Source organism: Apiospora kogelbergensis (assembly GCF_038363985.1).
Source record: "Apiospora kogelbergensis strain CBS 113332 chromosome Unknown utg000002l_segment0_segment0, whole genome shotgun sequence".
NCBI classification, from domain to species: domain Eukaryota; kingdom Fungi; phylum Ascomycota; class Sordariomycetes; order Amphisphaeriales; family Apiosporaceae; genus Apiospora; species Apiospora kogelbergensis.
This window is the reverse complement of record NW_027117419.1, coordinates 2,080,876-2,104,680: the sequence shown is the minus strand read 5'-3', so window position 1 is coordinate 2,104,680 and position 23,805 is coordinate 2,080,876. Positions and strand designations below refer to the sequence as shown.

General features: G+C 54.1%; 10 protein-coding genes across 10 annotated transcripts; 4 read left to right on the top strand and 6 right to left on the bottom strand.

The window, feature by feature from the left end:
- Positions 1-419: 419 nt before the first annotated feature.
- On the bottom strand, positions 420-1,446 carry PG998_003551 (secretion-related small GTPase; the record flags this gene model as incomplete). Its single annotated transcript, XM_066870369.1, has 3 exons — positions 420-957; positions 1,020-1,197; positions 1,254-1,446. The coding sequence occupies 3 exons, from the start codon at positions 1,444-1,446 to the stop codon at positions 420-422; spliced, it is 909 nt and encodes a 302-aa protein (XP_066734119.1).
- A 1,136-nt stretch (positions 1,447-2,582) lies between these two features.
- PG998_003550 (cytochrome b2) lies at positions 2,583-4,329 on the bottom strand (the record flags this gene model as incomplete). Its single annotated transcript, XM_066870368.1, has 6 exons — positions 2,583-3,077; positions 3,124-3,660; positions 3,735-4,010; positions 4,076-4,113; positions 4,175-4,208; positions 4,264-4,329. The coding sequence occupies 6 exons, from the start codon at positions 4,327-4,329 to the stop codon at positions 2,583-2,585; spliced, it is 1,446 nt and encodes a 481-aa protein (XP_066734118.1).
- A 646-nt stretch (positions 4,330-4,975) lies between these two features.
- On the top strand, positions 4,976-5,441 carry PG998_003549 (uncharacterized protein; the record flags this gene model as incomplete). The annotated part of the gene is made up of 3 exons (XM_066870367.1): positions 4,976-5,168; positions 5,237-5,317; positions 5,410-5,441. 3 exons carry the CDS (start codon positions 4,976-4,978, stop codon positions 5,439-5,441), a joined length of 306 nt encoding a protein of 101 aa, XP_066734117.1.
- A 423-nt stretch (positions 5,442-5,864) lies between these two features.
- PG998_003548 (major facilitator superfamily domain-containing protein) lies at positions 5,865-8,044 on the bottom strand (the record flags this gene model as incomplete). Its single annotated transcript, XM_066870366.1, has 8 exons — positions 5,865-6,258; positions 6,338-6,527; positions 6,586-6,829; positions 6,881-7,066; positions 7,123-7,240; positions 7,374-7,664; positions 7,771-7,809; positions 7,869-8,044. The coding sequence occupies 8 exons, from the start codon at positions 8,042-8,044 to the stop codon at positions 5,865-5,867; spliced, it is 1,638 nt and encodes a 545-aa protein (XP_066734116.1).
- A 2,246-nt stretch (positions 8,045-10,290) lies between these two features.
- PG998_003547 (DNA-binding protein hgh1) lies at positions 10,291-11,515 on the bottom strand (the record flags this gene model as incomplete). The annotated part of the gene is made up of 3 exons (XM_066870365.1): positions 10,291-11,094; positions 11,171-11,284; positions 11,345-11,515. 3 exons carry the CDS (start codon positions 11,513-11,515, stop codon positions 10,291-10,293), a joined length of 1,089 nt encoding a protein of 362 aa, XP_066734115.1.
- Positions 11,516-11,952: 437 nt separating this feature from the next.
- Positions 11,953-13,970, top strand: PG998_003546 (Bystin-domain-containing protein; the record flags this gene model as incomplete). Its single annotated transcript, XM_066870364.1, has 6 exons — positions 11,953-12,646; positions 12,702-12,817; positions 12,973-13,018; positions 13,071-13,120; positions 13,247-13,500; positions 13,601-13,970. 6 exons carry the CDS (start codon positions 11,953-11,955, stop codon positions 13,968-13,970), a joined length of 1,530 nt encoding a protein of 509 aa, XP_066734114.1.
- A 458-nt stretch (positions 13,971-14,428) lies between these two features.
- On the bottom strand, positions 14,429-16,088 carry PG998_003545 (eukaryotic type KH-domain (KH-domain type I); the record flags this gene model as incomplete). Its single annotated transcript, XM_066870363.1, has 9 exons — positions 14,429-14,748; positions 14,818-14,881; positions 14,933-14,996; positions 15,074-15,131; positions 15,213-15,268; positions 15,430-15,464; positions 15,601-15,640; positions 15,698-15,943; positions 16,033-16,088. 9 exons carry the CDS (start codon positions 16,086-16,088, stop codon positions 14,429-14,431), a joined length of 939 nt encoding a protein of 312 aa, XP_066734113.1.
- Positions 16,089-18,328: 2,240 nt separating this feature from the next.
- On the top strand, positions 18,329-20,059 carry PG998_003544 (gata transcription factor protein; the record flags this gene model as incomplete). The annotated part of the gene is made up of 1 exon (XM_066870362.1): positions 18,329-20,059. The coding sequence occupies one exon, from the start codon at positions 18,329-18,331 to the stop codon at positions 20,057-20,059; it is 1,731 nt and encodes a 576-aa protein (XP_066734112.1).
- A 623-nt stretch (positions 20,060-20,682) lies between these two features.
- Positions 20,683-21,749, bottom strand: PG998_003543 (uncharacterized protein; the record flags this gene model as incomplete). The annotated part of the gene is made up of 2 exons (XM_066870361.1): positions 20,683-21,523; positions 21,604-21,749. 2 exons carry the CDS (start codon positions 21,747-21,749, stop codon positions 20,683-20,685), a joined length of 987 nt encoding a protein of 328 aa, XP_066734111.1.
- An 826-nt stretch (positions 21,750-22,575) lies between these two features.
- Positions 22,576-23,778, top strand: PG998_003542 (zinc-type alcohol dehydrogenase-like protein YogA; the record flags this gene model as incomplete). Its single annotated transcript, XM_066870360.1, has 1 exon — positions 22,576-23,778. One exon carries the CDS (start codon positions 22,576-22,578, stop codon positions 23,776-23,778), a length of 1,203 nt encoding a protein of 400 aa, XP_066734110.1.
- Between the last annotated feature and the right edge of the window lie 27 nt (positions 23,779-23,805).

Sequence of the window (23,805 nt, the reverse complement as noted above, 5' to 3'; positions counted from 1 at the left end):
TTTGTTTCGTTATCTTCGCTTCATAGTCTCGTGAGAGAAACAGCAATTATATCCACATTGAACAACAACACGCCATTATGACTACAAGAAACGACAAAAGACAATGAAGGGAAACCTTGGCCGACACCCTGAGAATGCCATTGATGCCCGAACGTGAAATGCGCATGCTGCCAGAACGCCGCTCTTAGTGCTCCTCAAATATAGAAAACGCCTCGCGCGGGGACTCCTGGAAAGAAAAGGAAAGAAAAGAAAAAAGAAGAAAAAGAAAACAGAAGGTGAAATATGAATATTAGACCAGAAGAAGCGTAGGCTGATGCAAAGCTGCCTGACCCAGCAGGAAGCATGTGGTTGAGGTAGGTGATGCGGTCCGGTCCGTATAATGTACTGTGGTCCTGTTCCGGAGGCAAGACGCGGGGGTTTTAACAGCATTTGCTCCTTGGCTTGGTGATCTCAACCTGCCCGTTCTGCTCTGCCTGGTTCTGTCCATGGTGATTCTCCATGGTCACAGCGGGCGAGAATCCGGGCGAAAATAGCCAACTCCTCCTATCGCGGCCAACCCGGAAGCTACCTCTGCCATTCATGCCGTCGAAGTAGTCGCTGCCCATACCCCCCTCATAGGGGGTACCGGGGGTCATCGTGGCAGCCAGAAGTGCTTGTTGCATCTTCCTGTTCTGCTCCACGAGCTTCCGCGTGACGACCCTGAAGACCTCCTCGACGCCCTCGCCACTCTCGGCGCTGATTTCGTGGCAGGCGTCCCAGCCCACCTCCTGGCCCCAGAACCCGCTGCTTCGTTTACTACTCGGGCTGCGCGGTTCTCCCGGGCCAGCACTGCTTCCTCCCATGCTGACCTGGCTCACACCGGGTCCCGGGAATCCTGTCATGCCAGTAGGGGTGGCTGTAGGCGGTGGCGTGTTGCCCTGTCCGGGGGCCAAGTTCTCGGCGACGTATGCTATGCACCTTTCGAACGGCACCTCGCGGCGGGCGGGCTCGCGGGCCACAATGTCGGCTTTTGTTCCGACGACGTGAAGGACGATATCGGGGGCAGATTGCGGCGGAGCTCGGTCAGCCACATGCCCATCTCAGCAAAGGACTGCGCGTCCGTTATGCTGTAGCACAGGATGCAGGCATTGGCGCCACGGTAGTAGAGTCGCGATATGGAGCGGAATCGTTCTTGACCGGCTGCAGGGAAGTTGGGCGCTATGTGTCAGCGAGAGCAGCGAGGAGGCACGACGCAAGGGGGCAGGATTGCTCACCAGTATCCCAGATCTGTAGGCGCACCACTGTGTCGGTATCGCTGTCGATAACCCGTTTCGCCATGAAGCTCGCGCCCACCGTCGACGTGACTTGCGATGGGTTGAAAGCGCCCTTGCAGAAGCGCATCACCAACGACGTCTTGCCGACGCCCTGGGAGCCGAGCACCACAATCTTGGCTTCGAGGGAAGACATGGTGGTGTTGGGCATTTGAGAAGGCGTGCTAAGCCTTAGGGGAGGAGAATGCAATACGATAAGCTATACTTAGCGTAAAGCCAGAGCACACAACAGGGGGGGGATGGGGGGGACACAATGTTAAATGGCACCTCCAGCGAGAGAGAGAGAGAGAGAGCGCGAGAAAAGAGGGAACGGAAAAAAAAAGAAGAAAAGAAAAGAAAAGCAGTCCTTCCGTCTGGTCAAGTCGGATTTCCAAAGCGAAACTGATATCAAGGACCACGAGACTGGCCGACCCAGTGATAGGGCGTTTTTGCCAACTCAGGTGAGATAGATGGCCTACCGATCGAGGAGTAGGCTGGGTAGGGAATGGTGGGTTTTCCGGGTTGGAGGGGCACCAAAAGCAGGTCTGGGTGGCAGGTGGAGTGGCAAGAAACGAAAGCAAATACATGCATTGATTTCGATGCGACAAGTAGCAAGCAGCAAGCAGCAAGGTCGGTCGGCCTGCTGTCAGATAATGAATGCAGTGCTGCATGCTGCATGCTGCCCGCGCTAGATGCGCTGCGCTGCGCCGCCCTGACAGGACGTGGTGCGTGGAATGGAAGCCAAGTGCCAAGTGCACATACGGCTTGACGGGTTCCTACAGGGCTCCTACAGGCTCCTACAGATCCCTACAGATGATGCTACCACATTGCAGTCGCTTCCAAATCAACACGACCTGATGACCATGCCGACGACAAGCGAAGTGCATAGATTCTCTCACATTCAATCCACTGAAGCCTTAGTCCGTGTTAGCGCTCGTCGTCTCCAAGCCTCCTCCTCGTTAGATGATCCACCCCCGAGAAAGGAAAGTCGACGGCCTCCTGGGCCAATCATATGGGCCAACTCCAGATGGCCGTTTTGGGGGTAACCGAGGTCGACGCAATTGCATCATCAAAAGCGGTGAGGGAAGCGATTCACTCGGCTTGGCTGTGTGTTGCACAGCTACTGGCATGGAAAAGGGGAACGGCACATTCTCCCGGCCCTCTTCTGGATTTGGATTCCCTTGTTGCATATGTTTCATGTACAGCCATGTATATTAAGTAGAAAGCACACGATATATATCTTGATACAGATCTAGGCCCGCTAGTACAGCACCGCGCCCCCCCCCCTTCGTATTACAACTTCGAAGATCTCGGGTTCTTCCACTCGGGTGAGGCCAGTTGGTCATAGACCCGATGGCCCAAGTTGTCCCTAGGCACGCTCGTGGTGTGGCTACCGATATTCGTCGTGTCAACCAGCGAAGGGTCTAGCTGGTCGATGCTGGAGCAGCCGATCAAACGCATGTTCATCTCCATTTCGTCCTTGAGAAGCTGCATGGCTCGGTCCACTCCCTCCAGCCCGTACGCGCTCATCGAGTAAAGGAACGGTCGGCCGATACCGACGCCCTTGGCTCCGAGGCAGAGCGCCTTGAGGATGTCCGTGGCGCGGCGGACGCCGCCGTCTATGTAAACTTCGATCTTGTCCTCGAGGCCGAGCTGGCGAAGGACAGGCATGGTCTCGGCCAGGACCTCGATGCCGGAGCGCGCAAAGTCCAGTTGGCGACCGCCGTGGTTGGACAAGACCACGCCATCAACGCCCATGGTCACCGCCTTAAGAACATCCTCGACTCGCTGCACTCCCTTGAGGATTATGGGCATCTTGGTGATGCTCCTGAACCACGGAATGTCCTTCCACGAAAGGGGAGGGGTCGATGAAAGAGGAAATCGCGCGAGCCGCGCCCTGCGAGTTGTCCGTTTCCTGGCCAGACTGCACGTTGGAGCCTTGGTCGGTGAACTTGGATCGCATATCCTTCTCCCTCCGGCCAAGCTGCGGCGCATCCACCGTGATGAAAAGACCCTTGCAGCCTCGCTTCTCCGCATGTTTGACGATGCGCTCGGTGATGGCGCGGTCTGAGTTGACGTACAATTGCATCCACTGGACCTGATCTCCTTCGGCGGCATCCATAATCTCGTCGAACGAGCAGGACGCAAGAGTGGGAATCATCTGTACCACGTTGTGCTTCCTCGCCGCGCGTGTCAACACCACCTCGCCCTCGGGATGCCCGAGCTTTCCCAATGCCGTTGCCGTCACGTAGAAAGGGATGTCAACCTTGGCCCCGAGCATGGTGGTAGAGATGTCGACATTCTCAACATCAACCAGGACTCTGGGCCGGAACCATATCCTATGGAAAGCCTCGTGGTTTTCGCGCAACGTCTAGATGCACCGGGTTAGTGGCGCGTCACCATAGGAGTGCAAACCCCGGCCTGGCTGGCTCTGTGCCCACTCACGATTTCGTCGTCGGCCGCGCTGGAGTAGTATCCCCAGGCGCCTTTCTTCATCGTCCTCTTGGCCACTGCCTCGAAATCCAACAGGTTGTAGCATTGCGCAAGGGCGGGCTTGTCGGCAATGCGTTGCTGCCGGGCTTCCTCTTCGGGGTCATATTGTTTCTCGACAGTGGCGACCGTACTCATATCAACGGGACCAAGGTGCTTGGACTTGTCGAGGTACTTGTCAAGTGTGTCGGGTGGATGGATGGGTTCGAACTCTTCGGTCGCGTCTTTGCCCTACATGCGCCAAGTGTCAGCTTAAACAGGTGGCCGCAGCTTGGGGTTTGGGCAAGCAAACTGACAGCATACTTCAGAATGATCTTGGGCCCGCCGGGATGTTCTGCAGAAATAGACGGTTAGCATGCGGAAGGCTGCAGCGCAGAGGCTTGCGGGAAACGGACCTGGCAGGAAGTCGGTCACATCGTAGGCTTTGCCCTAGAGCTACCGTCAGCGCCATTTCAATCGAGCCGGGGCATGCCAAGTCTCATACATGAACTACCACCCAGCACGAGTTCTTGTCATTGTGCTTCGCAACCTCAACTCCGGAGAGCGGCATGTCGGGCGAAAAATGTCTTGCTTTTTTTTGCTTTTCTGCGTGGCTCGAAGTTCGGAGGCCCTCCAAGCTTCTGTTATTGGAGATGGAGATAACACAGGCACTGCAAGTATTCTCTCTGAGAAGACAAAACGATTGAACGGAGAATGGCAGGTTGGAAGTAAATAAGGACGCACGTCGAATGCCGAGACTTCTCCACAGGATAGATCCGATGTTCGCGACTGACCGACTGACCGACTGACCTGGAAGGAATTACTAAGTCGAGTGGCCGGCTCGTCTAAGCGGCATCCGTCCGACCAAACGCTCCCCCACAGCTGTGGAGGAAAAGCTGGGGTGCGGATGATGCGGAGTCTTGGGAGCACACGCTTGGCTGTCTAGGCTGTTGACTGGCTGTCCACTGTCCACCGGCCGCCCGCTTCGGTCGGAGGGATGCAATGCATCTCTCCTGTATACATACTGTATCCTGTATCGATATCTCATCGTCGTCTTGGGCTGCTGATTAATACGCAGTGACCATTGTGGCCATATATATATGTACAATCGTATTCCCCGAGCCCCGCAGCATCTTGACGTCAAATTATTGAACATCCCCAACTGGGCAAAACAATACCCTCGCCAGACCAGGTAAGACCAATCCAGGCCAAGCAAGATGCCGACGCACGGGCACGCAGTAGCCACCGTCAACGGGAACGTCATAGCCGAGACAGATGTCTACGAGACCGTCGAGGGGAACGTGTACTTCCCGCCTGGGTCCGTCAAGAGCGAGTACTTCACCAAGACGGACCACAGCACGCACTGCCCCTGGAAAGGGGACGCGAGCTACTACAACATCACCGTTGGCGGTACGTCTTACCTGTGACACTAGCTCCGCCCGGGTACTGCCGTGCACTGACACCTCATGTACGCACAGGTGATGAGCTGAAGAACGCTGCCTGGTATTATCCCGAGACCAAGGAGAAGGCGGCGCACTTCAAGGACTACGTCGCGTTTTGTAAGTTTACAGACCCTTGCCACGCCCGCATTGCCTATCCATCTTCCACTCTACATACACGGGCAGATAGATGGCTTACTAATATCATGTAGACAAGACAAAGGTCGATGTCTCAACTGGGTAGCGTCGACTTCCTCAGTACTCCATCACAGCAGATCCGAGGTTGCGAGAAGAGTTTCTTCTTCTCTTCCCTCTTCCCGTCGAGTTTGGCGACCATGGTCAAAGGTGCAAGAAAAAGGGTCGATCATGACATAATTCAGATGCTTTCTCTTGCGGATTAAGTATTTAGGTCCAGAAAAAACACAAACTCCCAGACATCTTCTTCGTCAGGATTTGCATGCGGCATTATGTACCCTTAAATAACTTCATACAAGCCTCCGCTATGTTAACTATTCGCTAGTTTTCACATGATCTTAGTACGACCAATGCTACTCCCCAGGGTTTAACATATGTAAATCATCATTACTCTGGTGAATTACTATACACCTTTTGGCCAAAGGTGTTTCCCAGAAAGAACGAAAGAAAACACCGAGCACCGACACCTACTTTAGGCAGACGGAGCATCGGAGTGTTTAGGTGCATTCGCGGTCGCCGGGAGTGGCGCCGGCTGGTCCTCGCCGCAGAGCTCCTCCAGCGTCTTGCGCTTCGTCTCGGGGATGCAAAGGGTGGTGAAGCAACCGAGAAGCATGAAGAGGGCGTAGATCTCAAGGACGTGGTCCATCCAGGGGCTATCGTTGTCCTTGGTGGCGCCGCGCGACTTGAGGGTGGAGATGGCGCCCTGGCCGATGATGGAACCGATCTTGCCTGAGGCCGCCGAGATACCGTGTGCTGTGGATCGGTAGCGCGTGGGGAAGACCTCGCCCGGGACGATGAAGGTGGTGGCGTTGGGGCCGAAGTTGAAGAAGAACTGAGCCAGGACGTAGATGGCCAGGGAGGCCGTTCTGGTTATGCGCGGAAATGTAGTTATAGCCGAAGCCCATAACCACGAATAAAATGGTCAGGATGACGAAGCCTCCGAACTGGATTGTCTTGCGGCCGATGGTGTCAACGGTGGCCACGGTCACCCAGTAGCCGGGCACGGCACCGGCTAGAACAATAATGAGGTTGCCTATGGCAGTGTTGTATAGAACCTCATAGGTGGTTGAGGCGCCCTTGGTCGAGTAGCCGATGATTTTAAGGATGGTGGCGTTGTTCAGGGACAGACCATAATCTGTTCCACTAATGTAAGCGCAGGCCTCGAGAGATGGAGTAGCGATATTTATACTCACAGGCAACATCCAGCATGAACCAGGACCCGGCAGTACCGAGCAGGAGGAGGCCGTTCTTCGGGATGCTGAAATGACGAATGAAATCTGACCAACTAGCTACCGGGATTTGCATCTCAGTCTGGGCAGCGTCACGGGCTTGGATACGGGCGACCTCGTCTGGCTTGCCCTCGCTCTTGCCAGACATGTAAGCCCTGACATCATCGGTGGCCTTCTCGACATCGCGACCGACGTCGAAGGTGTAACGCTGGAAGGAGTCAGCAAGATCTACCCTTCAAAACGAATTGTTGATACTGACAGGAGTCTCGGGGATAGTCAAACGGTAGTAAAGGGCAATGGTGGCAGGGACGGCACCAAACCCGATAACAGTACGCCACATCTTGTCAACGGCTACAACGCAGTCACCGTCACAGTGTTTGGCCGTAGATGCAGACAAAGATTGCTTGAAGCCAGCGGTAACGCAAAGCATGACGATCGCACAGCACTTTAATCATGTTCAGCTTTGTCCCAGTTGCAATAGGGGGTTTGAGATATGCTTACCAACTGACCAAGACCTTGCATGGCAAACACAGCTCCCATCATTGCGCCTCTCCACTTAGTTGTAGCAAACTCGGATGTGATAATACTCGAAAGAGGATAGTCGCCGCCAATACCAATACTAGTCCGATGTCAGCTGTGGTCGCAGATAGCTTCAGAACACGTCGACTCTCGCCAGGGGCTTGCTTGAAGCCATTTCAACCCCTGTTCGCATTTCTATTACAGCATGTCTCGGTCAATTGCTGTTTACTTACCCCATAAGGACTCTCCAGAAGATTATAAGGCCGACAACATCAACCGATGGGCTGTTGGAGCTAAGTGCTTGGGCGACAGTTGCGAAGATGATGATGATAAGTTCAAGACCGTACATCTTCTTACGACCGACGCGATCGGCAAGGTAACCAAATCCGAGTTGCCCAATAACGGTTCCGGCAGAGGTAGCGAGCTTGATAGCATTGTCGGAGGAAGCCGGCATGGCTCCGGTGCTGGGGTAGTACACTATACCCAACATCAGTGTCAACAGCGACACGGCAAAGATATCGTAACTAAGATACCGGAGTCAGTGGCTGCGGTAGTGAGATTTGACATAGATCCTCTCCCCGGAAATGCCGGGGCCGGATAGCAGATTTGTGACAAGCAAGATACACTGACCTGTCTGTGAAGAAACCAACACCAGCGACGACAACGGCTCTGTACTCATGTTAGTCCCTTTTCACTATACATCGCAAAGCCTCTACAGGCTATCATACCTGACGTGGTACCAGCCGAAAGGCGCAGCATCGATCTCGGCCAGAGCGAGACGGCGCCGCTCGTTGGGATCTTGGATGTGGAGGAAGTCATTGTGGAAGTTGTGGTAAGCCGCGTTGCCGCCAGACGTCTTGGTGACGCCGGCAGGGGCGGTCGGTGCCTCGAGCTCTCCCGACATGGCGGTACTGTATCAATTTCGTGTTCTTTCCGACTAAATAGCCTTCTTTGGCTGCAGCAGGTCGACACGTATGGGGTGTTGGTGAACCCTAAAATATAGTATCACTTTCCGAGGATGATGTCAAAGTATCAAGAAGATATCTGAACCCATAGAGGACAAGAAAGCCAAGAGCTGCTATGGCTTGGCGGTTGCACGGTCGAGGACAGGGGAGGAAGAGAAGCAAGAAAACCTTGTCATACGCAACGGGAGGCCATCTCTTAAATCACATTCAAGCAGAGTGACAGTCATCCCAGCCAGAGGAAAGGGTTCCAGAAACTCAGCCCGTACATGTCCCCACCATCGGTCTGCGAAGGGACCAATTTGGAGGGCCCCGTTCTGGTCGCCCGTTCGCTCAGCTCGAGATGACCATCATCTGGTGTCAGGCCCGAAGGCAAGGATCCTCCTGCGAATCGGCGCAGCGCCTGGATACTGTACATATGTATGTATATGTATGTACTCCATGCAACGGAAGCTTAGGCCGCCCCACTGGTCGGTCAGCGAATATAGCCACACACACACACACACATACACAAGAGCTGGACCTCGACGCTCGTTGTGCCTTCTGCTTCGACCGAGCCTCTAGGCAGTACACACCCGGTAACAGGCAGATTCAAGAAGGGCGCCAGTACTGTACATACGCATGTCTTGTATCCACATGGGATGGTGAGCAATGTAGCGAGTTCGTCGAGAGGCAACTGATCGCTTACTGATGTGCGAAGGCTTGTGAATTACAGTTTGATAGCACACCCACGTGGGTTGATTATTTGGAGGTTGCGCCTGCTTTAGCGCAATTTCTCCTCGGACCCATCGATGGCATCCCAAACAGACGGTCGCGCTATTCGCATGGACTGTGTGGCAGACCCAGCAACGATTGTATTTTTACCATGTAATACGTCGGCCGTACCAGAATAGCCCTTGTCTGTCCAACACGGGCATGCCTAATCGGGTAGAAGCAGCGCTTTCGCCATCCAAGGGGTAGGACAGTTGTCTGTGCGGGAGGTAAAATATCCGGGGACGATTCAGATTTGCTGCGAATCAGCAACACCTATTGGATTACTGAACGCCCGAGTCCCTGTCTTTCACTAGGACGTTCGGGCACTGCACTGGTCTTTCTCGACGTCTACCGCAGGAAGACAAAAGATATCAATATCTCGGGTGACGTGGATCCCTTTTGCGAATAGGCGGGTGAAGGACCACCCAGCCTGCTGGGAGGACCCTGTGAGCACAACGACTGACTAAGTTCGCCATGTATTTTTGTCTTCGGGCTACTCCCGTCGGGTGAAATTACTCGACTATCGATTTACCTTTGTACCCATCCAATCGCGATGGCGGAAGCCAAGGCCTGCCAAAAGGCTTGTCGCCAGGCGAAGCATCTGGATCCCGCCGGCCATGCGTGCCGGGCTATCTTGGCGATGTTCTTGAAAAGGCTTGTTGTGCCTAGAGTTCCTTTGACGTGTTCAGCAGCCGGCCGTGCGAGATGTCACACGACAACGTACAACCCAAGACTATGTATACTTATCGTTGTTGTCTCCAGATCATGTCACCGGTAGGCCATTTGTTTGCATGTGAGTCTGCGCATCTAGAGCCATCTTTCTCCCCATTGACCAAAACAGCCTTGCCTTGCCTCTCCTCCTCGGTCATGAAACCGGGCTGGAAAGACTTACGAGCCTGTACGGAGTACGCTTGTGATATTCGACAACCACCAACCATTAGTCTCTCCCTACCGGCCCCCACCACCCACCAGGGGATCTAACTTCGTTGATCCCCCGAACCAATCAGAATGCCGATTTGGGAAAACGTGCCTGATGCGGCAACTCTAATTCGTCGTCTGTCTATCAAGGAATCAATACAGGATGCAAAGGCAACGCCGTATTCACCACTGCCCTGCTGCCTGTGATGAATATCCCCCTTGAAGGATCTAATAGCACCCACCAGTACTCGGTGGGGCCTAATGCGCATACCGAACTGGAAATTCTTATCGTCTCTTCCTGGCTACTTTCCGATAGCCGTGAGCCGTCCCATGCTGCGCGTTACGCACGCGAGCCGGCCAGTAGCCGACCAGTAGCCAACGACCTCTTGTGGGCCCCGGGAGGATACCACACCACAAGCAGCGCTTTCGCCATCAAGGGGATATTCAGTGAATCGGCCCTTGCTTTATGTATAATGGTATCACTAGTACTGAAAAATCTCGCTGTAACAACGATTAATCAGACCTCGACTACTTTGTCGTCGTCATCATCGTCTTCGACAGCACCCTGGTCTATGAACCCACCAGATGCCTGAGTGGGCGCGTCTTCTTCGTCACGCATCAACATATTGGCTAGGCGCTCGCAAGCATCACCCACTCCCTCGTCAGCGACCTTTTTGTGGAGTTCCCGGATGACTGGATACACCTGAACAGAACGCATGAGATCGCGGGCCTCCCTTGTACTGGTTAAGAGTAGAAGCGTCTCCAAATGTGTCTGTATAATGGTCGGGTCTGAGTCGCGTTCCTTGTCCGGGGGTAGCAACTGCAGGTCGGGCAGCATGGCCATCGCCTCTTCTTCGTCGAATTCTTCATTACCAATGATGGGCAACAAAACATACGGTAGTATGTTGATGTCATCTTCGGCGAGGAACGCCGGGTGCGACGGCACGTCAAAAGCGACGTTCTTGATGGTGGAAGCGACGCCTTTCCTCCTGACGTGTGACTTGTGCTCGGTGAACACCTTGAGCTTGGTAATGGGAATTACCCCGTCGTAGTCTTGTTTCCGGACGAAATAGTGGCGCAGCTCGGCATGCTTGGTCAGGTCGGCAAAGAGATACACGAGATGATCGTAGTCTGCATCCTTGTTGTAGGTGCCCTCTGCCCCCTTGACGAACAGGTCCATCAACTGGTTCATGACCAGGTCATCAGATCCAAGCTCCTTTGGCGGCGGCTGTTTTCTGGCAAGAATGGATTGGAACGCATCCCACTTGGCCAAATTGGCCAATAACATGGATAGCAAGTTTGCATTGGGCTCATTCGGCAGCTACGCCACCACATGTCAGTGCACTATCACCAAACCGCCGTGGAAAAGTTGATTTTCTTCCGCGTTGTGCACTTACTGTGACATAGCTCAGAATAGTGTCGAGAAACGTTTCGTCGGTGGCTAGATTCTCAAGAACCTCTCGATCAGCTGAAAGGTTTATGAGTATGGTCAAAACATGTTCGGCGATTTGCTGTATTGTGTTAGCGACGGGTAGGAACGTGAAAGGTGACAAACTGAGTCCACAACGTACAGGATGATCTTTAACCAGTAGCTTCAAGTTCTTGATTGGTACGAATTTGTCGGCCTTGAAAATATCGGGCTGCGAAAGTGAATACGGAACCAAGTTTTCAATCGCAACGAGTCGAATCTGTTGGCTTGGATTCGCGATGAACCCAACAAGCTCCTCCAGTTCTGTGGGCATTGTGAGATACGGATACCGTAGTGTGTGTTGTGGTATGGATAGGATCTGGCTTCAAATGCGCAGTCTCTCCGTGTAGTGATTGATGCTCGTCTCTTGCGCGAGTATGCATCGAAATTTGGTGGGGGCGGGGCAGAGTCACTCAGTTGATGGCACATTACGTAGTTGGCCGTGATAAATTTTATACACAGTTCCAAGAGGCAGGCGGTGAAGCTCTCATCAGGTTGAAGACCATTCATCCATTGAGTATACCTCGGGGACTTTTCAGAAACTTGACCGCCTGCCTAAACGACCTATTCCTCGTCTCTACCAACGCACACTGCACAGCGGTTTTTACTTAGTGCCCCCGCAAATCCCCTATCGATCAAGGCGGGAGTGCAACTTTTCGAACCCCACCAAAAAAAGTTCAGGTCACTATCGATTCATGCGACGGATTTTCCATGCGATCTGAAGCTGTGATACCACCACCTCCCAATCGATCTCTCGTGCGTATCAGACATCAAGATGCCCAAGGCTACGACGCCCAACTCGCGCAAAGCGCGTCACGACCCCTCGAGAATGAATACCTCGCCACAGGCATTCTCAAGGCCCCCAAGGAGCGCAAATCCAAAAGCGGCAAGGGCAAGAATACGGAGCGGGAAGACGGCTTCGTAGATGCCAAGGCTTCGAGGAAGATCCTGCAAATTGGTCGCGAACTCATAGAAGAAGACGAGAGCGCCGCGCCGAGGCCGCCGCCCCAAGTGGCGAGCGCATTCGGCTTTGATTCGAGATTCGAAGACGAAGAGGGGAACAATACCTTCGACGACGACGAAAATGTGTGGAACGATGAAGACGAAGACGTTGAGGAGGAGGAAATCGAGGTCGACGATCTTGCGACTTTCAACAAGTTCATGCCGACCGAAAACCAAGACCCTCTACTACAGCATGGCTGGCCAGGCCAGGAACAAGAGTCAGCCCCTGAGCAAAGCACCAACTTAGCCGATTTGATCATGGCGAAAATAGCAGCGCACGAATCTGGAGGCGCCACCCTCGAACATAGAGATCTCGGTCCCCCGGACGAAGAATTCGAACTGCCGCCCAAGGTTGTCGAAGTTTACAGCAAGATTGGAATGTGGTTGGCACGATACAAGAGTGGTAGGTGTCTCCTCGGCGATCATACTTGAGGAGGTACTGATATTTTGACGTTTAGGCCAACTACCCAAACCCTTCAAGATCTTGCCAACGATACCGAACTGGGAGCAGATCATTGAACTGACGAAACCCGACGAGTGGACACCAAACGCATGCTATGCAGCGACCAGGATTGTAAGTATATTACAGGGTCTTTGCGCCACCTCTGTAGTCATGAATTATAGTCAAAGATGCAACATCCATCATCCTTCACATGGTATCAGAGGCCAATCTGAACAACACACCAGCCCCGGGTCTATAGAGGACATGGCTGATTGTATTTCATATAGTTTGTATCTAGCACGCCAATTGTCGTGCAGCGATTCGCCGAGATCGGTAAGTTTCCATGAACCAGAATGTCAGGGAGAGGGGCTAATCAGTATAACAGTGCTACTTGAGCATGTCAGAAGTGACATCTACGAAACAAAGAAGTTGAACGTAAGAAAACCCACGAGCCCGGTTTCTACCATGTTTCCATAGACCGTTCCCAGATGTTCCGTCTTGGTAGAGCTTTAACGCTTCATTCTCTCGAGGGCCAACAGCTGATTCGACCACGTTATCCAGGTCCATCTTTTCAATGCCCTTAAGAAGCTTTTATACAAGCCAGCTTCGTTTTTTAAGGGCTTTCTGTTTCCTTTGGTGAACTCGGGATGCACTTTGCGTGAAGCCACGATCATTTCCGCTGTACTCAGCCGAGTCAGTATTCCCGTCCTTCACTCAGCAGCGGCTCTCAAAGGACTTTGCGACATTGCCGCAGAGCAGGCTTCAAGTCAGGGCACGGAGGCTGCCGGTTCGACCAACGTTTTCATCAAGACTCTGTCAGTATACCTATTATCCAACTCCTATACCCATTCAACTTTCCCCAGAATATCGTAGCTACCTCTCAAACCTCTACTAACCATCGTCTTTGCGTAATAGGCTTGAAAAGAAATACGCTCTACCTTATCAGGTCCTCGATGCTTTGGTGTTCCACTTCTTGCGTTTCCGCAGCCAAGATCCCGCCTCGGTGAAAGAGGGCGACGTCATGATGGACATTAGCGACGAGCGCGCCGCCATGCAGCACAAGCTTCCCGTCATCTGGCACCAGTGTCTCCTGGCTTTCGCCCAGCGCTACCGCAACGACATCACCGAGGACCAGCGCGAGGCCCTTTTGGATTTGCTCCTGTCGCACGGCCACCACTCCATCGGCCCCGAGGTCAGGAGGGAGCTATTGGCGGGTCGCGGACGCGGCGTCCCCCTGGAGCAAGGACCGGTAGTGGATGGTGACGATACCATGCTGGTCGATTAATCCATTCAAGTATGGAAGGGTGGTGCCTCAGACACGTAGCTGGTCGCATACGTTTCGCATTAGTGTGTTCCCACGATGGAAGAGTACTATTGTAGATATGATACCAATGATGCATGACATGGGTTTTGGAGTTCAAATAATAGACTGGTATGGATGGTAGTTCACAGAGTCCAAGGTCTCGTTGTAAATTCTTCCCGGTGCCCCCCCGCCCCCTCCCTTTTCTGGGACATTGCTCATTCAATCAATCATATAGGCTGATAGATAAAACACTTCAACTATTTCAATATTCTCAGAGCCTCCCCAGATATTTTGTTCAAAGCTACTCGACAGACATGTTGGGTTTGGTTGCGCATATTCTGGTTGTTGTTTTCATTGTGCAGTGGGTATCATCGTGAGGGGCTGCTGGGAGCGATACACAGACAGCAGCGAGGGGTTTTTCAAAAGGTCCAGCTGTTGCATTACTCGCTGACCTTTCTCTTCTTCTTCTTTTTCTCGCCACCCTCCTCGGGCGGCACGAAGTCCCGCTCACGCTCGCGCTTCTTCTCTTCCTGCTTGGCCTTCTGCTTCTCCATACGTCCCTCCTGCGCGATACGCTTCTGCGCCTCGCGTCCGATGTGGTATTCGCCTGCCTCAAGTTGCTTGTCGACCTTGGACTGCTCTTGTGCCGGCGGGAATGGCGTGTAGTTCTTCTTAGTCTTGTCGTTGACCTTGTAAGGCGTTCTTCTCTGTGACAGACTCCTGGCTTTGTAGTTAGGAAGGAAGCGGTCCCATGATTCCTCTGTAAATCATGTCAGCACTGTAAAATGAAAAGAAAGAGAGAGAAAACAGCCTGGTAATGGTCACATACTTGCTAGTTCCGGATCTTTCATGAGTTCCTGCTTGACCATCAAAGTCTTGATGGCGTAGATCGGCTGCTTCTGTCAGACACTTTGATCTTCCTGATGGTAAGTTCATGAACTTACGTGTACATTATTCATTGTATCCTCAACAATTCGTCGGATCTCCTTCAGACCCTTATACGGCCCCCTATTCATCATTAGCCGGCGTTTCTCAAGCCAGGTTTGTGCAGGCATACCATAACTGAGACGGTGCTTCCTTGGCACAGGATATAGGTTTGCGTCAATAGCTCGAGAGCCTTGAGTGTTTGACCATTCGGACCCACTGCCGTGAAGTGCGTCAGTAATGCTTCCTCAGGTCTGTACTTTTTCCAGTTGCCACCAGAAAGGAGCCGGGGTTACTCACGGATTCTTTGCCTTCGCTTCGCAAACTTCTCCTTGCTCCTCACCAGGTTTCGGATTCTAGATAAAACAGGTTAGCATTTACTGCTCCGAACAAAGGGACTGCTAACAGGCGCTGATCGAGATCCAGGAGAGTTGAATCACATGAGTCATGCGATCAACAAGCGCGGGGACTTAAGCCAACCTTGGAGATGAAAAGGAAGAGATAATAATAAACTTACTTAATGATATCGCATGCAACTCCATCGTTAAGAATCTTTGAAATTTCAAAGTCAGCATATGCTCTTCGTTGCGATTCGGCGCCTGATGTACTCTCGAGGGTTCCCGGTCCCTTCTGCAGTAGGAAGGCATTGCGATGGCTGCCAACCCGAGATTGATGGGAAGGATCTTACCTCGATTGCTTTCGGAGCGGGAACGGATCTCGCCAAAAGACTACAACTCAAGGGTCAGTAACCCGGTACAGATAGAGAGGTCTCAGGTAAGCCGTACCGAATCAGATCTCTGGCGGAGAGAATGGCAGCAGGATCATATGTCTTCCTTGTAGTCGCAACTTTCATCGAACCGTCGACCAAATTGAGCTCGCAGGCAATTCCTCTCTTCTCAAGGGCGCGGGTGATCATGGGCCAGGACTCGCGCAAGTAGGCCTCGCGGTACTTGGGGAACAAGACGGAGAAGTTGGATTCCTCGAGGAAATGGCCGCCGACATTGTGCTCGGGTTTGAATTCTTCGATCTTCCTAGTCCGCAAAGCCAGGTCAGTATGCTAAAGTTAAAAGCGAAGGGCATCTGCAGCCTGAATGGAGCAAAGAACACAAGGACGACTTACCACTTGTCGATGTCATCGGTATCCCAGGGCTTTTCGACGTTGAAAGTGGACGGCATCGTGGGCAGTTTGCTTTCTCTCACGTTGGGGGAAGTGTTGCGGATGCGGCGTGCTGGCTCGAGCGAAGCTGAGATTCTGCAAAAAGAAGTTCAGCCAGCAGCAAGTCAAGTCGACTGGAAAATTTCAGTGGGGCGAAGCGGCTCTCAGCGGGCGCGCCAAACCTTAAAGCCCTCTTAAAGCCGGACCCACCCCCAGCCCAGCCTGCAGCACAACGAGTGTCTTGCATCAATACGAATAGCTGCAACAAGACAGTCGTCGGAGAGAAGTTATAAGATAGAATATATACAATCATAACACGTTTCTGCCAGACTGCCATACTATCTGCATGTACATACTTCCATTGGCGAGATCAATGCAGTCTATAATACGACACCACAGAACGATAGAGGCAGGCCAGGCATAGCGCTCCCTCAGCTATGAGATTGCTTCATTAGCCATGTACATACAGAGAAACGACGTAGGGCAGATGCAATCTCGCGTATCCCGCTGCCACAGCCAATCGGAAGACCCTGATCTCACCGTGCCTCGAATCAATCGAACGCCAAGGGCCTATCAATACGGCGGTACAATATAAGCTGCATATTTGTATCGGCTCAGATGTCTAAAATTGATAACAAAGGTGAATACACCACATCAGCTGTGTTTTAACCTACTGATAGGGGCGTTCGGCGTAAGGCAAAGTGAGTGTGGAATGACCTCGAGTTTTCCTCTCCTCACTCCCGCTCCTTGCCTTGATCCTCCCTAGATCTTCACGACAACAATGCTACGATATATTTTGATGTTGCCGTTCGGATAGTCCTGCCTTTGCAATCTTGCTCTGCTTTCGCCGTCACTCGTTCCGCGCCTTAAACACTGTCCTTTTCTGCCAGCTGAAGTAACTGGAAATTCGACGGTGCCGGTCTACTACACGACTAGGCGACTAAACAAGACCTCTCAGTCCGGACCATCGGCTTGCTACGGCCAGTCTCGAGTTCTCTCGAGACCATCACAATCACCACCACGGCTTCTACACTAGCTTTTTCGCAGGCGAACAGTCTCGCTCCGTTAGCAGCTCCGACACCAACACGCACACCGTCACCGGCTCTCCCGCCGATTCGAACCGTTATGGAAGATGGCCCGGCGTTACCACCGCCGAACACCCTCGAGCCTTTATCTCGCCCCAGCTCCACCTCAACCACAGCATCCCAGGCTGTAGCCCAGCTTCCCTCGATTGCTGCGCTTGCGGCCGGCGAATCGGCGACCAGCTCGCCTCAGTTGCGGTGAGTTGGTTTATGTGTCTCAATTTCGGTTTTTCTTGGTGTGGTCCAAAGCTGTATTGGTTCTGAGGCAACTGTAAGCCTGTTGTAAGAGGGGGTTGCATTGCCCCGGTTGAGAGATAGGGCACTTGAGTTCAAGTCTTCCAGACAGCGGCCACATGGTTATTCAAGCAACTTCTCGTTGTCAAAGTGACAGCTCCTGTCAACCAAGGCCTTTCGTAGCCCAGAAAACCCGGTAAACTGCCAGAGCTTCATGCGCGCGCAGGAAAGAAACCGAGGAACCAAAAGACCTCCAGCATACTTGGCGATTCCTCAAACCAAACCAGCTGACTTTTGTCTGAACGCCATCCAGGGCTGCAAACACACCAGCGGCCGTCATGAATTCGGGGTCATCACCTGGCGCCACGGTGCCCACGGCATCGGGCAATATGGTAAGCTACTTAGAATTGTTGTTTCTCCCACCATCTCCTAAAGCATTGCACCTGCCCATTTTCTCCGATTCCCACTCTCACTCTCTCTGCGGGGCAAGTACATGGATATTGCCTTCAACCTGATTGGATTGAAGGCTTATCTGCTAGCTTTGCGCAGCAGAGTCGCGAGGGGTTTATTCTCGCCTGGCTACGGCCAATGTCTGTCTACCTAGGCCAGGCACTAGCAAATAAAAAGAGAGTCGCATCCCACCTGCCACCTTATCAGTCCTCCCATTACCAATTATTCGATGCACCCCCCCTTCCTTCTCCACCGCCGAAAAAGCACACGCCCTACTCCGTCCAAGGCCCAGAGTTTTTTCTTCGCTTCCCAGCCAGAAAATCTCGCTGTTATCTCTTATCATCCATCTCTCACGCTTCCTATCTATCAGATTGTTGATAACGAAGCCGCCATTCCATTATCTTTCCCGCCGTCATATCCCATATCGCTTGTCGCATCCCCCTTAGCCAAGCCGGCGAGATTATTGACTCCTTTCTGGAGGCCGATCCGCTGCAATGATGGCCTCTCATCCCACCAACGCGTCCATGGCTAACCATGATCAACCCTCGACCCAGCCGACGTGTCAAAACTGCGGGACGTCGACGACGCCTCTTTGGCGCCGCGACGAACTGGGCTCAGTTCTCTGTAATGCGTGTGGTCTGTTCCTGAAACTCCACGGCCGTCCGCGACCGATTTCTCTGAAGACCGATGTCATCAAGAGTCGGAACCGTGTCAAGACAATGCGACCGGACATGCAGATGAAGAAGAAGGTAAGTCGCGACCCTTCGAGACTGCCGTTCCTTGACCGCTCGCATAATGGCTTCTTTCCTGACTATGTGTGCCTCGACCACCAGAGTCTTCCTGCTGCCGCCACGCCTATGAACCATAACGGCATGCACATGCAAACACACGATGCGACTTCTACTGCCATGGCTGCTGTGGCTCGAGCAAACCAAGGAAGGCCCAATGGACACATGGGGGACAACAACTCCCCCGTTTCGCGAACGACCACGCCCTCCATGTACGATCCACATCTACCTGTCTTCCAGGGCATGGATCCCAATCAGTTCCAGTCTCCGTCTCTTCCACAGTACCCCATTCCTGGTGGTTCTCCGGGCCGATCTGGTTCGCCTGTCAATGGCGAGCTTGAGACGCGCGAGCAGCTGATGGCTTCCAACGCGAGCCTGAAGACACGAGTCAGCGAACTCGATCTAATCAACGAGCTGTACCGTGGCCGATTGACCCAACTGGAGGCAGATTCCCAAGCCCAGGACAACTTCCGCCATGCGGCCGAGCAAGCCCAGAAGAACGAGGCGCACGAGCGAGCTATGCGCGAAGAAATGCAGCGCCAGCTTGAGGATAGCCATCGAAGGGAAAATATCTTGAAGCGGCGCCTGGACGAAATTGAGCAAGAGCTCAAGGAAGCCAACGATAAGGTGGATGACCTGGAGCATGGCGAGTCTGGTCGCCATGCGAAGAAGCCCCGTCTGGATGAAAGGGTTCAGCATGACGACTTCCACCTCCCGGAGTTTCATGATGTGGACATGCAGCATTCGCACATTCAAGATGCAGAGATGCCAAATATGGAGATGCAGAATGCGGATGTCCACCATGTAGAAGCCCAACATGCAGACATTCAGCATGCAGACGAGCAAAGTGCGGATGTTCAAGGTGCAGGAATTCAGGATGCTGACATACACGATGCTGGCATGCCGGATGCCGAGATCCAGGGTACAGAAATCCATGGCGCAGAAATGCAGGGCACCGGAATGCAGGCTGAAGAGACCCAGGCCGCAGGGTCCGAGATCCTGGATCCCCAGATGATAGAGCCCCAGATGGAAGCGCCCCACACGGGAGAGCCTCAGATGGAAGAGCCTCAAATGGGAGAACCCCAAATGGCCGAACCTCAGATGGAAGAGCCTCAGATGGTCGAGCCTCAGATGACCGAGCCCCAGACTGAAGAGCTTCAGATTGCAGAGCTCCAGAATGCAGAGCCTCGTGCCATAGATATTCAAGGGGCTGAAATCCAAAATGACGAGGTGCCCAGTGTGGATGCTCAGCAAGGAGAGCTGCAAAGCGAACCCAACAACGAGCCCCCTGCCATTGCCGAGAGCACCAACATTGCAGAAGACGCGAGCGAAACTGTTCAGGACAAGACTATGGCGGAGGCAGAGACAACTGCGGATTCCGAAGCTGTAAAGCCCGAGGTCGAGGCCAAGTCCGAGTCTGCTCACCTATCTTCATAGGTACTGGGGTTCTTGTACTTGGTAAACACCCAGACCACCCCATCTCATCTCATGGCAGGAGCGTTTTCTTGATTTTCTTGTCTCTCTGCGCGGCGAATTCAGCGGATGCCACACAACCCCCTTGTACAAGTACGCTTGGCACGAATTTCCTTACCTTATTATACGATTCTTTCGTCTAGACATTGCGGCTGGCTTAGATGCAAGATTAAAAAGTTTGGCCCTTTGCCGTTTGGTCACTTGACAATACAACTAATTAATAAACGCCGCTATCTGACAGCACTGGCGAGGACTGATGTGCTCAGAGCGACGAATTCGGGAGTTTGAGGAGTCACGATTGAAAATGCCTGGTTATGGCAGGTGGTCAATAAAAGTTGCTTTGATTTTTCCAATCAAGGACTCTTTCTATCTACATATTTGGCTTGAAGCCATGCATTACGGCTAGGAATGCAATATATTCCAATCAAAAGCCGTCGTTGTGACTGTCTACAATCCATATTTTGGTCTGTCCTTGAGTAATTTGTTCCGTTTCGTTATCCGTACTGGGAAATCGAGTATGTGGTACGGATATGTGTGTTCTGTAATAACCTTAACATCAGGTGAACTAATTCACCCAAGTCCGTGGGTCAACCAAGGGCTGAGGTGACTCCTATACCGCCCGCGAACATGGCCGCCACCGTGACCAGGCTAGATATGCACATCAAGGAGATGCCACTGATCCCATGGCCGGAGGTACAGCCACCGGCCATGCGCGAACCCATAGCTAACATGGCACCCCCTAGGGCCACTCTGGCTGGGCTGCTCGCATCCACCCCTGGGCCACGAATCATGGCAGGGAATCGGAGTGATACAAGGAATGAACCAAGAGCGAGAGAGGCGGCGAAGACGATGTTCTTGCACGACGACGGCCTACTCGGTCTCTTGGCGCCCCCAACCAGCCACCAGAAGTAGTCGCCGAACTCCTCGAACGAGGTTGAGGTGCCCAACATGGATTTTCGCAGCAGGATAGAGAAGAGCTGCGCCAACCCGATCAGTAAACCCCCGGCTATCGGGTGGACGGGCCCCCGGGTATGGGTGATGTGTGACGTCGCCACAGCCCCTATCACGGCCACGAAGACGGTTTCCAGCAGCGCCAGCGTCACTCCTCGACCCCACCCCATCTGGCGGTCTACCGTAAGCTCCTTGGGCGACGAAGGTTTCTGCCGCCGCTGGAGGGCCGGCCTCAGGAAGCCGGTCCAGACGATGCCGCCGACCATGGCGCCGCCGAGGGCGTAGAAGCTCGAGCGGACGCCGGCCCCGTTCTGCGCGAAGACGGTGCCGGCGCAGGCGCCCGAGAGGGCCATGCCGGCGCCCTGCATCAGGCCGCCGAGGATGTTGCCGTCGAGGTGGCCGAGCAGGCCCAGCGAGCTGAAGCTCCGCGGGGGGAAGGTGGCGTAGCCTATGCCTTGGGTGAGGGCGGTGAAGAGTCTAGTTCGCGCAACGGCATATATGTGAGCATCCTTCTCCTTCTTCTATCTCGAAAGGGGATGGTGCGCGACGGTACCTACGCACTACTGGCAGCCGCCGCCAGGAAGGACTCGAGCATATGGAAGTTGGTCAGCTTCAGCTGCGAGACGATGACATATGGCTGGTGTACTGCGGCCGCGGCCAGGGCGGCCCCAAAGGCCGCTCCGCAGGCGACGGTGTCGAACATAGTATTGACGATTGTCTGGAAGGTGGAGGGGTGGGCGGTAGATAGTTTGGCGATTTGTTTCAGGATCTTTCGGAAGAGGAATGAGTCTACTTGGTGGGCATCAAGATATACCTACCGCCTTACCTGCCCCTGGTGGTCCTCCCCGAGCTACTGCGACGACGGAGCCCACATCGCCGAAGGGGAAGAAGGACAGAAGACGGTCGTGAGGAAACGAGGATGCCTTTCTGCTCCATGGTGGATAAAAGTAGCCGTAAAAACGGTGATTAGACTAGGGAGTCGGACGATGGTGCTATCAACGCTAACATGGGCTGGGCTGTCCAACACTCTAGTTTCCGACACTCGTCTGAGTCTGGTTCCTCTTTTCCGAGAGTGAACGGCGACCAACACAACATGTAGGGGTGGGCCGCTCCACAGACATGGTGTTTTTCATGCGTCCCTGTCCCTGGCGTAGGCCGCATCCCCGGATGCTTGGTGGTCGCCGGTCGATGGTCGCCGACTACGGACTTTGTCTTCACGGGGTTTGAGACAAAGCACGCACCTTGTGAGAGAGCCAGTTCTAGCGGCTCAAGGGCGAGCCAGAACGCCTTGGGGCTTTGCGACACACATGGGCCCAGCTTCGTCATTCTGTTCCGTGCCTGGCAGCAGCCGAGGTCCAACCAACCAGGTCAGATCGCGGGGCAGCTTCTACATTCCAACCACAACCACAACCACAACCTCAACCTCGGAACAACTCAACAGAGAGCACAGACACTGGGTTGTAGAAGTCCTTCCTTCGCTTCGTTCTATGAACGCGCATGGTCCACACCATCATCTTCTTGCGACTACAATGTCTACTACTTCTTCCAATGCCCCGACGAAGGGCGGCACAACATCAGACAGCAAGAGCCAAAACAACAACACGTACCTCACCGTCCGCAAAATCGATGGCAAGCCCGGCCGGGTCTACTACCCTCTGCAGCTCCACACGGCGCCCATCCCGGAGCCCGGCCCCGGCGAAGTCCTGGTCGAGCTGCACGCCGCCGCCCTGAACCACCGTGACCTGTTCATCCGGCAGCACCTGTACCCGGGCATTTCCTTCACGCACCCGCTGCTCGCCGATGGCTGCGGCACCGTCATCCGTACCGCCGGCGACGAGCAATCGGATCATGGTGCCTCGGCAAACCTGCTGCTGAATCGCAAAGTCATCCTCACGCCCACGCGCGGCTGGCACCGGAGCCGCGACGGCCCCGAGGACCTCAAGAAGTACACCGTCATCGGCGGCTCGTCAGGCTCGCCCGCCGGCGCCGCGCAGCGGTACATCGCCGTGCCCGCGTCCGAGGTCGAGCTGGCGCCGGCGCACCTGAGCGCCGCCGAGGGCGCCGCGCTGCCGCTGGTCGGGGTGACGGCCTGGCGCGCGCTCGTGACCAAGTGCTTCGACGGCGACCTGACCGGCGCGGCCGGACGCAACATTCTGGTGACGGGCATCGGCGGCGGCGTGGCGCTGCAGGTCCTGCAGTTCGGCGTGGCGCTGGGGTGCCGCGTCTACGTGACCTCGGGCGATGTTGCCAAGCTGCGGCGCGCCACCTCGGAGCTCGGCGCCGCGGGCGGCGTCAGCTACCGCGACAAGGACTGGGACGCGCAGCTGGGCCGGATGCTGCCCAAGGACCGCCCCTTCCTCGATGCCGTCGTCGACGGGGCCGGCGGCGACCTCGTGGCGCGGACGGTGCGGCTCCTGAAGCCGGGCGGCATCTTGTCGTGCTACGGCATGACCGTGTCGCCCAACATGAACTGGAGCATGGGCGCCGTCATGAAGAACATCGAGCTGCGCGGCAGCACCATGGGATCCCACGCCGAGTTCGCCGCCATGGTCGAGTTCGTGCGCCGGCACAAGATCCGGCCCGTCCTGAGCCGGATCGTCAAAGGCGGTCTCGAGGACTTGGACGCCATCAACGGCCTATACGAGGATATGCGGCAGGGGAAACAGTTTGGAAAACTCGTCATTGAAATCTCGCCAGAAAACGGCGGTGAAGCTGCGACTGCCAAGTTGTGATATTTCCATTACTTGCAGGCTATTATT